The sequence below is a fragment of the Chiloscyllium plagiosum genome, unplaced genomic scaffold (assembly GCF_037043375.1).
Source record: "Chiloscyllium plagiosum isolate Xiang-an unplaced genomic scaffold, Cpla_swu_hap1 HiC_scaffold_11, whole genome shotgun sequence".
Classification (NCBI taxonomy): domain Eukaryota; kingdom Metazoa; phylum Chordata; class Chondrichthyes; order Orectolobiformes; family Hemiscylliidae; genus Chiloscyllium; species Chiloscyllium plagiosum.
Genome location: NW_028270149.1, coordinates 46751746 through 46766514, shown reverse-complemented (window position 1 = coordinate 46766514; position 14769 = coordinate 46751746). Strand labels below are relative to the sequence as shown.

Genomic DNA, 14769 nt, shown 5'->3' with positions numbered 1-14769 from the left:
TTCCTAGTGGTGTGGACATTGTTTACAAGATGGAAGAAATATTTTTTAGCAGTTGAAGTTCAAGAAGAAAAACAACGCCAATCTCGCGGTGGAACATTAGGACATGGATGATAATGTTATCTCTGCACTGTAGGAAGAGAATCTTTGTTTAATGCCTTCATGGAAGCATTCTGACAACTGGGTCTTGTCGTCAACCTCATGAATACGCCAATCCTTTACTAATTTGTCGCAGATCAAATTCCAATCCTTAACTCCATTAAGATCAGTGAAGCAAGGCTCCCAAATGTGGAACATTTCTGTTACCTGAAACTCTACCTTTCATCTGAGGCTGACATTGACGTGGTGATTGAACATTGCTCCAATCAGTGAACACCAGCTTCGGATGCCTGAGGATGAAAGTCTTCAATGATCATGTCATCTGTGCTCATACTATCCGATTATGAGCATAGCGTTTTGGAATGTAAGTCTTTGTCCTTAGAGTACATGAAAGCTGACCTTCAAATAGAGCTTAGCAAGAGGAAGACAGTCATCTGGACATCATGAGTAGCTGCTAATTGTTATTTATTGAGATTAATAAAATAGGTAATTGACACAAGATAAATTGCCAACCTCCCAGGCATAGATTGGGAGAGAGGGAAGGCGAGACAGTCCAGAGAAGTGAGCCACCCTTTTGTTAGGAGTAGACCAGGAATTCCCCTGCATCATACCCGGGGGAGAACAAATAATTTTACTTCGAAAGACTGCATGGTATCAGGAATGAGCATTTTACCATCCCAAAGTTATCGCCCCTACTCCTCTGTTTTTTAGGACAGCTTCAGGATTAATGTCACAGTCTGGTACTTCCTTTGTCTACTTAACTAAGGTATGATTTCCAACCGCTGCTTCTTGAACTCCGTAAGCTATCAGAAAATTAGGTAACTGTGACCTTGAACCCATTCTCCTCTCAAAAATCAACACTGCTTAGAGCATCAGGAAAGCAAACAACAAAGAAGGTCAAAGTTTCCTTAATCCTTGCCACTGTTCTCAGTTTCTGACAAGTTGGATTTCTGGAAACAGTAGTGTATTTATCCATCAGAGTAAGCCAGTTCTCAGTTTCTGGACCTTAAACTGGAGTTAAACTGTATTTGAGCTCCTGTGGAAAATTTGAGCACACCAAACTGAAAGGGACTTCCCTGTATATTGCTGGACTCTTAGTTCGCATGAACTTATGCCAACATCTTTGTTTTTATGAAATCCCTTTCCTTTACCTCTTTCTTTCCCTTTGTTTTCCTCGCCTTTCTCTTCCTCTTACTCTCCCTTTCCTTTCTGTTCTTTTCCTTTCCCTTTCCTCCCAATGTACTGCAAACTATTCTCCTCTCTCATCCCACATTTTGTAACTTAACTTTGTTTTGGCCCTGAATAATTTGCTAAGAGTCATTCTTAATTTGACCTTCACAAGCAACATTATGGAAAGTTAAAAATCACACAACACCAGGTTATGGTCCAACAGATTTAATTGGAAGCACACTAGCTTCCAATTAGGTGGTTGTGGAGGACACAATTGTAAGGCACAGAATTTTTAAGTTTTTAACTTTGTACACTCCAGTCCAACACAGGCATCTCCAAATCATGAACATTATGGAAGAACACTACCGATTATGTTTAAAAGCGTGAAAGAAGGTAATGAAAAAGGATAGCACCTTGAGCAGCCAGAGGAATTGTACTTGTACTTAAGTTGACTTTTTTTTTGCTGACAGAAGATCATGCTTTCCATTGTCCTATTTAAGCAGACAGACTATCGGTGAGGAATTGCGAGCACTTTGTTGTCAACAATGTTTGATATTACATGCAAGTGGTCCATGTGTTCATTGAGGTGGACATCAGCACAGCAGCTTGATGTGGTTATAGTCCTCAGTAGAAAAGAAGTCCACCAGTATTTCTTTGGATTTAAAATACATTTTACACATTTTTGTGCTGCTCCAAAATAATTCACTGAGTTCATGAGACTTCTGAATCTCCTGCGCCATTTTCAACACTGTGCTTTATGAACCTGTGGGAGCTAAAAGACTTGAATTGGAGATAAATATTCAGAAGATTTCAAAGTCATCATTCTTGATCACGCTCCAGTCCCATATTTTACTACATCAACATACATGATTGTTGAGGGACATTTGACTTGCTCATATCTAATGTCATCACCAGATGTTTAGGCGACCCTATCACTCAATCCCCAAAGACTTTGCACTCCCTCTGCAACAGTCAGAATTGCCAATTGTATTTGACCTTCCTGACTCCTACTGAGCACCATTTAAGTAATGAAGCCTGAATAATGGTGCATGCTGTTATCACACTTACCAATGTGATTTTAATTGGTATGTCCAGAACTGCGTGCTTCCCAGGACTGGTACCTGCTGTCCGTAATGCACTGAGTCCCAGCCTCAGGATCTATAGTAGATTCCAGAGCACAGGCATGTGAAGTTGGGATGAGTTCTGCAGGGAGTGGATTGTTTTAAGGAAAGAGGAGGGTAACGTGTTTTTCAATGCCCTCCCCCTAAAATTGCCAGGGTGCTCAGTCAGTTGCAAAGTGCCTATGAACAAGAGCCACCCACAGTGAGATTGCAAGCACACTGCTCAAAGTTTTCTGGGCAGTGTTGGAAGTCAATGTGTAAGCTATGGATGAGAGTTCCAGGAAATTTGAGAGTCACCATTATATTCTAGTAAGCATAGAAATAATTGGTTTAGGTGGCTCATTAATTAACCGAATTGCCTTCCAAATACTAGTAAAAGTGCAAAACATATGGTATAGATGCTAGAAATCTAAAACAAAAGCAGCAAACAATGCACGTGGTCAGCTGGTCAGGCAATATCTTTGGAATGAGCAGTATGCTTAAGATTGTCGTTACAGCATTTTCTGTAACATAGTGAAACTAGAACCAACTTCTGCACATAGGGAAATGAAAGACCAGGAACACGTAGACAGCATATTTATGTCTTTGAAATGCTGCTAAAGGTTTAATGTCATTGTAGTGAACAGCAACTGAATCACTTGTTGGTTTAGGGGATGGATTTAATTAGCATGAGTTATTTGAAACATTGTGATAATCATAATCGATCACAAGGTATTATGAAGTAGATGTGTGGCATGTTTGGAGTTCTAACAAGTCTTGGAGTCAACTTGTATTTATAAAATAGAAACACTGAATCACTTTTTTTGTTATTGAAGTACGCTATTTTAGTTATAGATGGTGTTTTTTCCCATATGTCCACCCATTGTCAAGTAAATGTTGCTAAACTACTGGCAAAAAGGCCAGTGTGACAATATGAAATAACTAGGTTATCACTTTTTTCCTTGTAATAAAGGTTGAAGAATATGCCATTAATTTGTGGAACTGGGCAGTAACCAAAAGACTAGAATCCTCAATTAATGATGAACAAAGGACAAAATGTAAGTAATTATTTGCTTTTCTGTTTGTATATTTGTATTTTCCCTTTAATTTTTCTTTCCTTAGTTTTGTCCAGAAATGAAATGCTTTAGTCTTTGGTCTAATCCTTGCTATAAAGCAACTACTAGAAAGTTTTTTTTTATGATCTAACTTTCCTTTGTTTGCTATTTTTATGGACCAGACCAGAATCTAACTTTTGTAATTATTTAAAAGCAAGTCTAAAGTGCTGTGTTCCAAATATGATTTGATTGGTCCACCACTAAACTTTAATCAAAACGCAGTTAAAGCGTAAAAAAATTGGCCTAAATTTAATTCTATTGAAATACTTACAAGGATAATGTATTATTTAACCACTAATCACTAATTGTTAGAATATAGGCAGCATTCCACAAGCACACCCTTTGACAAAAATGCAATTCAACAAAATAGTTCTGGTTCTCACATACTGTTTCTCTCCAGTCCAGAAGACTAAAACAATCTGCTCCTTTTGATTTTGCAGAGGAAGCTTTGCTGTCTAAGACTTCACTTTAGCAGCTAGGAGCTCAAACTTTTAGCTCAGCAGTCAGCATAAGCCTTCTCACTAACTGAAAGTCAACCTAAAAGTCTTACTGGGTCTATACGAGCTCTGACCCCATCCACTCATCGTTCTATCATCTTATTACAAAAAAAAACACCCAGGGAGAAGTCAAAAATTGTTTACCGACTTTTGAAGGAGACATTTTGGGCATCACTATGGCAACACCTCTCGACATGAGAAACAGGACGGAACACATCTCTGTTTAAGGCACTAAACTGTCACCTATAAACCACATAGTTTACTAGGATGGATACAAAGGTCAGTTTACTTTTCCTGGAATATGTTGCAAACTCCAGCTTGTGTCTCTTCAATGTGCATCTGTTGCCCTTCTGGTCCGTTTGCAAGCCACTTCAGAAATATTTTCAGTCATAAACTGATTTTTAGCCTTGTTATTCTTGATATTAATTGAATCATACAGTCATATGCAGTTTTAGATTAGATTAGATTACTTAGATTACTTACAGTGTGGAAACAGGCCCTTTGGCCAATTCACCTAACATGCACGTTTTTGGACTTTGGGAGGAAACCGGAGCACCCGGAGGAAACCCACGCAGACACCGGGAGAATGTGCAAACTCCACACAGGCAGTTGCCCGATGTGGGAATCGAACCTGGGTTTCTGGCACAGTGAGGCAGCAGTGCTAACCACTGAGCCATCGTGCCCACAAAGTATACCAAGTATAAATCACAACGATGGAGCAAGATACGCACTTATCGGTGAGCAGAGGCAGTACACATAGCAAAGCACTGTGATGATGCTACTCCTGTAACGAGGTTATTCTGACCTTGATTTTTTCAAAGGGGATTGTAAGTGGTAATGGTTCCGGTTTGGCTGGTATAAACCCTTTGATTATGGCTAATGGAAATTGCGTCAGGCAAAAAGCTTTGAAGTTTTTTTTCAAAACACTTGTACTAGGTAAGGGGAGTGGCCAGTTCTCCCAGCTCAGGTTTTAGCAAGCAGTCCTGTGCAAAACTGATGGTCAAGTTTTAGCTGGGGACCTAAAGAACTAGCTTCATACTGATTCTCTCTCGCTCTGTGACCTCTCCTGGAAGAATCTGTTTGATTTTACTTTTTTTGCCAAGGGGGTGTTTAATGGGGATAATTAAATTACGATAGAATTAATTAGGTTTTCACATAGGTTTAGTTATTCTAAGTTCTGTTCTCTTTTGTTTGTGTTTCATTCAGTAGTCTGTAAAATGAATTCTTTTTTTTTAAATTGAGTGGTTCGACCAGCTGCATCACTTCTGGAATATCCATTCCCACCTGCTTAAAACAACCAGAAAAGTTAGTGTCTGAGCTATCTTCTTGAAATGTTTTGAGGGTGTCTGACCTGGTCTATAGCAGGCAAATTCAGCAGCTCGCAGCCAGCTGCACTGAAATGTAAAACAAAATTGGAATTACATCACAGTAAAGTACTGAATTCAAGGGCTCATAAAGACTTACCATCAGGGCCTGTTCCTAAACAGCCATAAAATAGAAAAGTATAATGTTAAGGGATTACACGTTGTTCTGCTGTAAAGTGCATTTTGTCAGCGCGAATTGGCTATACTGTGATAAATTGTGGATGTTTTTTGCATAACGCAAACTCTCTGCCTAACGGGTATAGTGGGTTTTCCATAGCGCAATCTTCTATAGTGGGAGGTTGCAGAAGAACACGATTGTTGTGTTATAGCAGAATGTAATTTAGAGGCACCATAAAGTCGTGGAGATGTACAGCACAGAAGCAGACCCTTCAGTCCAACTCGTTCATGCCGACCAGATATCCTAACTTAATCTAGTCCCATTTGCCAGCACTTGGCCCATATCCCTTCCTATTCATATACCCATCCAGATGCCTTTTAAATGTTGTAATTGTACCAACCTCCACCACTTCCTCTGGCAGCTCATTCCATACATGCACCACCCTTCTGCGTGAAAAAGTTACTATTTAGGTCCCTTTTAAATTTTTTCCCTCTCACCCTAAACCTATGTCCTCTACATCTGTACTCCATGCCAGGGAAAAGACGTTGTCTGTTTACCCATCCATGCCCCTCATGATTTTATAAACTTCTATAAGGTCACCGCTCTGCCTCTGATGCTCCAGGGAAAACAGTCCCAGCCTATTCAGACTCTCCCTGCAGCTCAAATCCTCCAACCCTGGCAGCATCCTTGTAAATCTTTTCTGAACCCTTTCATGTTTCAGAACAAAAGTCGCGTAAGTAATAATAATAATAATAATAATAAGTATTAGTAGGTTTAAAAAGTCAAAGTAGAATTTGACTGGAGGTCAGTGGTGAGTGGTGTCCAGTTCTGTTCTTGGGTAGTTTGTAGTATCTTGCTCTTTATAGTTTTTATAAATGATTTGGATGAGGAGGTTGAGGGGTGGGTTAGTAAATTTGCTGATGACACCAAGGTTGGAGGTACTGCTGATAGTATCGAGGGCAATTATAGGCTGCAGCGTGACATAGATAGGATGCAGACCTGCGCTGAGAAATGGCAGATGGAGTTCAACCTGGATAAATGCAAAGTGACGCATTTTGGAAGGTCGAACTTGAATGCTGAATATAGGATTAAAGACAAGATTCTTGACAGTGTGGAGGAACAGCGGGATCTTGGTGTTCAAGTGCATAGATCCCTCAAAGTTGCTAGCCAAATGGATAGGGTTGTTAAGAAAGCATATGGTGTCTTGGTTTTCATTAACAGGGGGATAGAGTTTAAGAGCCACGAGGTTTTTTTGCAGCTTTACAAAACCCTGGTGAGACCACACTTGGAATATTGTGATCAGTTCTGGTTGCCCTATTGTAGCAAAGATATGGAGGCTTTGGAGATGGTGCAAAGAAGGTTTACCAGGATGCTGCCTGGACTGGAAGGCGTGTCTTACGAAAAGAGGCTGACTAAACTCTGACTTTCCTCTCTGGAGAGGAGGAGGAAGAGAAGTGACCTGATCGAGGTGTACAAGGTAATGAGAGGCATGGCTAGAGTTGATAGCCAGAATTTCCCCAGGGCAGCATTGACTGGCACGAGAGGATCAGAGTTTTAAGGTGTTAGAAGGAAGGTATAGAGAAGACATCAGAGGTAGGTTCTTTACCAGAAAGTTGTGAATGCGTGGAATGTGTTGCCAGTGGTGGTGGTGGAAGCAGAGTCATTAGGGACATTTAAGTGACTGTTGGACATGCACATGGACAGCAGTGAATTGAGGGGTGCGTAGGTTACATTATTTGATTTTAGATTAGGAATAATCCTTGGCACAACATCATGGGCCAAAGGGCCTGTTCTCTGCTGTACCTTTCTATGTGTTTCTATGTTCTAGAATAGTAGGGTACTAAAATTCAGATAAGGTGAGTATTTTTAAAAGTGTATTTAAGACATATGGCAGGCGAGGTCAAAAGCGTGGAATTTGTGATATGTGGGAAATCTTGGAGCCTGCCTGTGTCCTAAATGATCACAAATACAGGAAGTGCTCTCAATTGCAGAAACTCCAGGTTTCCAGAAATTCAAGAAGCAGCTGGAGACACTGGTGCAGTGGCCGAGAGTTGTGTGGATAGCATGTTTAGAGAAGTGGTCATGCCACACCTCAAAGGACTGGAAGAAGAAAAGGGATGGGTGATTGCAAGGCAGCCCAAGAGAAACAGGCAACTGATACATGAGTCCCCTGTGATCCCAGTGACAAACCTGTTTTCCATTTTGGCGGCTGATGGGCTGGCTCCTGCAGAGAGTGTAGACATAGTCAAGTTTCCGGCTTTCACAAACAATCTGACTGTACAGGAGGGGAGGAAATATAAAGGAGGAGCTGTAGTGACAGGGGATTCATTAATTATGGGAACAGACAGGCGTTTCTGGGGCTGTCAGTGTAACTCCACGTTGGTATGTGGTACCAGGATTAAGGATGTCACAGTGGCTTTAGTGCATTCTGCTTGGCAAGAGCCTTAGATCAGAAGGAGGATGTTGTCCTGAAATCAAAATTTAGGGGAAACTCGGTTTAAAGTTATTAACTAGGATCAAAAATGTAATCTTGTGATTGCTCAATGTGCAAGTACAGAAATAGCAGTATAAGGAAGGTGAGTGCATGGCTGGAAAGATAGGACTTTAGATTCCTGCGGCCGTGGTATTGGCTCTGGGGAAGATGGCATTTCTGCAAGTCAGACAGGTCTACCTAAACAGAGTTGGAACTGAATTCCATGTCTGAAGTTCAGTGCGTCAGGAACAGGCTGAAACATTGGGTCTTCCAGAGGAATGCTATTTATTTGGGCAGCCTAGGTGTAGGTGGGACACTATAAATTGGGAAGCTATCGAGGGCGGATCTTCAGAGGAGATGAGGTCAGTGACAACCTTGGAAATAACAACAGCTTGGTATTCAATGGTGAGATCATGATCCAGGGAGATCGGAGGAGGTGTTTGAAAATTGACATTTAGCTTTTGCAAAGTAGAGTTTGGCACACAAGATGATACCAGCACCCCCTCTTATTGTCTCAGGTCTAACCCATCTTTGTATTCAAGGATTGGTAACAAAATTTAGGGCAAGAAAAGACAACATCCCATTTGTCGTCTTAATGATTTGCTTTACCTGAGTGCGAACTCTTGACTTTTTCAGTCCACCATGAACACAAACAAGCATCCACAGATCTAACAACTTTAATTGGAGTTGGAAATTGCCAGAACAACCTTAAATCTGGAATAGCCTGATAATGTTATTTTAATAAGATGCGCAGATATGACTTCATTAGAAACTTCGAGAGAATAGAGTGCATAAAGTTCAGAAGGTGACAGGTTCAAGTGCCCGCATACAAGGTTTGTCAGCAAAGTTAACTTGTTGTAAAATCGGCAATAGCAGTATGGCTATGAAGTTGAGTAAGTAACATAGAATGCAGAAGTGGTGCAGAACTGTTTTACAGACTGAAGGAAGACATAATTGGGCTTCCAAGGATTCAATATTAACATCACTGTTTTTCTTGATCTGTATCGGTAACTTGGACCTGTATCAAGACTTCTTGAATGTGCTTTGATAATTTGTGAAATACATCAATCTTGGAATAGTTGTAAACTGTCGAAGATAAAGATAGACATCAAAATTCTTACTTTTCCAGAAGCGAAGGATTCTTGTATGAGAGGATTGGAAAACTGCCAATGGTAAACCCTTATTCACAAAGCAATGGAGATAAAAATCAACTATAGGCCAGTAAGCTTAATGTTTGTTTTTGGGAAAATGTTAAGATTTATTACAAAGGATGTGGTAACAGAAAGTTGAGAAATACGTAATATAATCAAGCAGAATTTAGATTAGATTAGAATCTCTACAGTGTGGAAACAGGTCCTTTGGCCCAACAAGTCTACACTGACCCTCTGAAGAGAAACCCACGGAGACTCATTCCCCGACATTTACCCCTGACTAATGCACCTAACACTACGGGCAATTTAGCATAGCCAATTCACCTATCCTGCACATCTTTGGACTGTGGGAGGAAACCGGAGCACCCAGAGGAAACCCACGCAGACACGGGGAGAATGAGCAAACTCCACACAGGCAGTTGCCTGAGGCGGGGATTGAACCTGGGTCCTTGGGGCTGGAAGGCAGCAGTGCTAACCACTGAGCCACCGTGCTCAGTAAGCCAATTAAACCAGTAAGTAAAAATACTTTATATTGTTGAGCGCCTAATAACTATGAATCTAAAAACTGCAAAAAAATTAAAAACATCAATTAAAAATTTAAATTAAAAAAAAACTTCCTACTTTCTCGGCCTCATTATCATTTCCGCTCTCTGATTCTGTTGGCTACCACTGCATTCGTTTGCTGAACCTTCCACTCACTTCTTTCCTTCTCATAAACCCCTGCTGTGAGTAAGGGCTCATGGAGGAAGTGGCAGGAGTGAGGAAGAACAATTCTGAGTTGCACTGTTGCATAAGTAAACTTCCAACTGTAGAGATGCCAGGAGTGTTAAAACAGTTTCTCATGCCAAATTTGAATTAAAGCCATTATAATTGACCAGTATTAAGCTGGAATAACTTAATATGGGAATTTCATGGCAGGACAACTTGAAAAAGTGCTTAAAGCACCATGTGGGATCATGGAGTGGAAAAGCAAGGAAATTATAATGAAACTTTATAAAATACTGAGTCAGCCTTCAGGAATGATGTGGATGCATTAGAGAGAATGTAGAAAGGATTTTTAATAGTTCTATTAACATGAGCTTTCTGTTACATGGCTAACAGAAAAAGCCGTGGCTGTTCTCTTAAGAGATGAACTGGTTGAGACAAATTTTGTTGGGTGATATGAGATCTGGAGCTGAAAAACCTTCTTTTATTGACAGAAAGGTAGAAAACCTGAGGATCTTGAATTAAGTTGAATAGGAAAAGAAGCAAAGAAAAAGTACTGTAACATTTATATGCAAAGCTATGCTTTCATTGCCAATGCTCTTGACTACATCAAAATTCTCTGGCACATTTTTGCCATCTGTTACCTTGGTGAGTTGTTGGAATGTAGGGTAGACAGTAAACTCTGCCTGTTCGTATTGGTGCTTTACACATGGCTGTCTCAGTGAAGTAATTTTCTCACCCAAGCAAGCCCAGAGATATGGAAAGCCATTTTATCATGTACAGTAGCAAATGGCTGAATTTACATACTTTGATGTTGCTTTTGTGCCTCACTCAGAGCAAGCACTCACAGGGCTCTAAAACTGAAATCAGCTTGCAAAGTCAAGAAATTAGTGTTTTTTTTCACCAACATCAACAATCCCAGGATTGAACTTGGTGCGCAAACATTCTCTGTTGTTTCACTGTTTTCTTTTTAAAACTCAGGAGTTCTCTTGGGTGATGACACTTGCCTTAACTTTCTTCACAATGGTAATGGAAGCCAATGCCAATCATTACTAATCACAAGCTATGCAATGACGTTGAAGAGAGCACAAAATGTAATATGATTGTTTTTAATTCATTCCCTTAAGTTAGGCCCTAAATAATACATAATCTTGCAGGGTAATTGAAAACATGTACTTCAGATGCATAAAATGTATTAAAGTGTTGGTAGTGGTAAACAACTAGAGTCATAGCGGCCAGACCTCCTCCTCCAGATGGTCGGATACTTGACATATCCTTTCATCTACTTTCTGTCAGTGTCAAAGAAACTATGTACCTTGACAGACTGGAATGTAGCAGTTATGACTGAAAAAAGGACCTGGTTTGTTTCTAAATGCTAATGCTGTGCTTTAGTGTTTCTTGACTGTGTATGTTCTGCATTTGTGTAATAGATCAATTGGAAGTTCAGGCCAGGAACCCTGAGTTCTGGGATAGGCCATGTATATAGGACAAGATTTGGAGGAGCTTGTGTTGGACTGGGGAGGACAAAGTTAAAAATCACACAACACCAGGTTACAGTTCAACAGGTTTATTTGGGAGTAGCGCTTCGAAAGCTAGTGCTTCCAGATAAACCTTTTGGACTAAATGTGGTGTTGTGTAATTTTTAACTTTGTATAGAACAAGAGTGGCAATCTGATTGTGAATGTCACTTTTAGGAAGATTAAATTCAACTATACAACATTAGTGCAACCTTGACAGAAACTAAAAACAGAAAATCCTAAAATGAAAAAGCAAGTTTCACTGCAGTATTTTAAGTTCATGACTACTTCACTTTTCAGTGCGACATGTGGCATGCAAGTTGGTCTGTTTGTATGACTGTGCTGAACCCAATGAAGTGACACTGCAAAGACAAGTACTGGTGAGCTTGAGCTGTAGTATTTGATAGAATTTGATAAAATGTCTTCATGGACGGAACAGATATGTTTGGTTTTGAAATAATTTTATATCAGTTACAGTACTTTAAGGAATTATTTGACCATGAAGTGCTTTAAACTTTTTCTGAGGGAAGTGAAGGTACAACTAAAATGCAAGTAAGACTTTAGTTTTATTTTTACCTGGACAAAATATATTTGGAATGTGTTTGCATTAATAATTAAAATTCCGTTAAATTTTATAAGGTTTAAATCGATACAATGTATTTGAAGAAAACTTGTTGTTATTAAATTCAATTATTTATTATTGACAATCTTAAAAGTAACAAATATTGCAATTTCTTGAAGAAAGGCAGCCTTGATATTATTGAATTTCATACTTATTAGACCAAAGTGACAAATGCACATAATAAGATCAATTATAACACATGGTATAAAATGGGTAGTTAGGAGGTGGCTATTGAACAGTTATTGCTGCTATAAACCTATATTAGTTTGGTGCTCAAACCTCAAATGCTTAAGTCTAGTGCCTGTGTGTATCATTTCAATGCTCTGAGTCATTTTGCTGATATTGAGGATGGGGAATTGGATAAGTTCCTTGAGCTATGTGATAATGTGTCCCTGAGGAAAGGGCATGTGATTGCCAGAATGCCATTCATTGATGCTGATATAAAAAGCTTGAAGTGTCTGAGATGTGCTGTACCCAAATATTTCAGAATTGTAAATTTCATGTGGTCTAAATTTACATTTTAACCATTCGTTTATTGGCTCTGGGTATCACCAGCTATGTCAGCAATGGGCAGTTAAGAGTGAACAACATTGCTGTGCGTCTGGTGTCGCATGTAGACCAGGTGAGGTAAGGATGGCAGATTTCCTACCATCAGTGAACCAAAGAACCTCACTGAGTTAGCTGTAGTCAGGGACTCTGCATACTTTAGCCATACATATTGGCTTATGAGGAGAACTTGTGTAGGCTGGGCTTGTATCTCTTAGACTTAGAGGAGAAAGAGGTGACTTGATTGATGCATACAAGTAATTGAGGTGTCTTGAAGGTGTGGATGTGGAAAGGATGTTTCCTGCTGTGGTCAAATCTAACTAGGGGTCACTGTTTAAAATAATGTGTTGACCATGTAGGACAGAGAGGAGATGAGAAGAAATCTTTTTCTCTTCAAAAGGCGGTAGAAGCAGACTTGAATAATTTTAGGACAGAAGCTTGAAGATTCTTTCTAGGGGTCAAACTGTAGTAATCAGATCAACCATGATATTATTGAATGATGGAACAGGCACGGTAGGCCAAATGGCCTACTTCTGATTTTGTATGTTTGTGCAAAATCAAATTACATGGTTTTATAAGTGCATTTATTTTTGTGGGTAGATTACATTGTAAAACATTCCTACTTTCTGTTACAGATGTTCATGAAAACTGGAAAAAGCTGGCTGGATTATAGGAAACCTTTGTTGGCAGATGGATTTCTGGACTTGGCTCTGACAGTACATAAAGCCTTTTCTTAAGCTTAGTTGGATTTTTTTTATTACAGTAGCTCAACAATTACATGAAAGAGTAAAGTGCTAATGAAATGATCCCTCTATATATGTTTGCTTTATCTGTAGGCTCAACTGAGTAGGTGGTGATACATTAGTGAAAGTTGAGGATTGGTTAACTGAAAAAAGTCCATCAGAATAAGCTGGCTATTTTTATGTTGGAAACCGGAAACGAACCCCCATTAACACTAGAATCAGTCCTTGGGCATCATTTATTTACAGTCTGTAACTATTTCATAGATATGGAATTCAGGAGCAACACATTTTAAATTTGTTGCTGAAAGAATGTTGGCCCATGATAAGATAGAATAGTTTACTGGTCCTGGAGAACAAATGGATGGCTCAGAATGACAAGTAGATATTGGCAAAAGCCTTCTTTGTACCTAAAGTGTTAGGAAGCTCTTGCCTTGTTAACTTGCATCTGAAGAGCGCTGAGACCAACATGGATCTTTTCCATCCAGATGTGGTTTCTTTTCCTCCCTTGGGAGTACGTTTTAAACTTAGACGGTTAGTTTATATATCTGTCGTGAGGTCCAACCTTATCAGAAAGATTTGGGACTGGAAACATGTCATTAGCAGAGATAACTGCACTATCTTGTGTTCTTCAGTTAGCAAGATACTCTGGAGGTTATCATAAGAAATGCTATCAATATTTTGGAAATCATTAAATTATAGCATGCCTACAGTGTGAAAGCAGACCATTTGGCTCATCAAGTCCACATGGACACTCTGAAGAGCAGCCCACCACAGACTCACCCCTTCTCCTGCATGCATGCACACACCATCCCCGTAACCCTGAATTTCCTATGGCTACTCCACCTAACCTGCACATTCCCGGACACTGTAGACAATTTAGCATGGCCAATTTACCTAACCTGTCCAGCTTTGGACTGTGGTAGGAAACTGGAGTATGCAGAGGAACACCATAGATGGGGAGAAAGTGCAAATTCCACATAGTCTCCCGAGGGTGGAATTGAACCTGGGTTCCTGGTGCTGTGGGGCAGCAATGCTAACTACTGAGCCACTGTGCCAATGTAAATAAATCTTAAAATATTGCAAGGTTAATATACAGCAATTTTTGACAGTAGTCATGTACAGTGTTGTTTATGATTATGATAACAGTTGTTTCAGTACTGTGGCAAAAACAAATAAAACTGATTAAGATATGGTATTTAGTCAGATGGACTACGAAGTGATATCATGTTTGAAGGCTTTGGAGAGGAGAGGAATGTTTTATGATTTACTAGGCTAAATGAAGTCAAACACTTGTGTTTGTTTTGATAAAAGAAATGATAATGACACATTTGAAGGACAGAAACACTACCTGAAGAGAGAGAGCAGTTAATATCAGCTAACGTGAACAGGATCAGCAATACCAGCTTTTGGTCAGAGTGTTCATAAAAAAAAGGAGGAAATAATTAAATGTGCACTTGATTAAGTGCTGTTGTGTTGCTGCTGTCTTTGTAAATATATACCAGTAGTAGTCACTTTTTCTTTTGGAGAGGATGGAAAGAAATTAGAAACATCA

At 39.6% G+C, this 14769-nt stretch overlaps 1 protein-coding gene across 2 annotated transcripts in view; it reads left to right on the top strand.

Annotated features, from left to right (window-relative positions):
- Positions 1–2086: 2086 nt before the first annotated feature.
- The window catches only part of tex11 (testis expressed 11), a 236352-nt gene continuing 223669 nt past the window's right edge, over positions 2087–14769 (top strand). Inside the window, exons 1-2 of one of the 2 annotated variants that reach the window (XM_087992026.1) lie at positions 2087–3424; positions 13110–13190. In XM_087992026.1, coding sequence (XP_087848152.1) covers positions 3404–3424; positions 13110–13190 — 102 coding nt within the window. In that variant the 5' untranslated portion in view covers positions 2087–3403. Of the gene's footprint in view, positions 3425–4359; positions 4716–13109; positions 13191–14769 lie in introns of those variants that run through there. The other variant, XM_087992025.1, reaches the window with a different exon arrangement.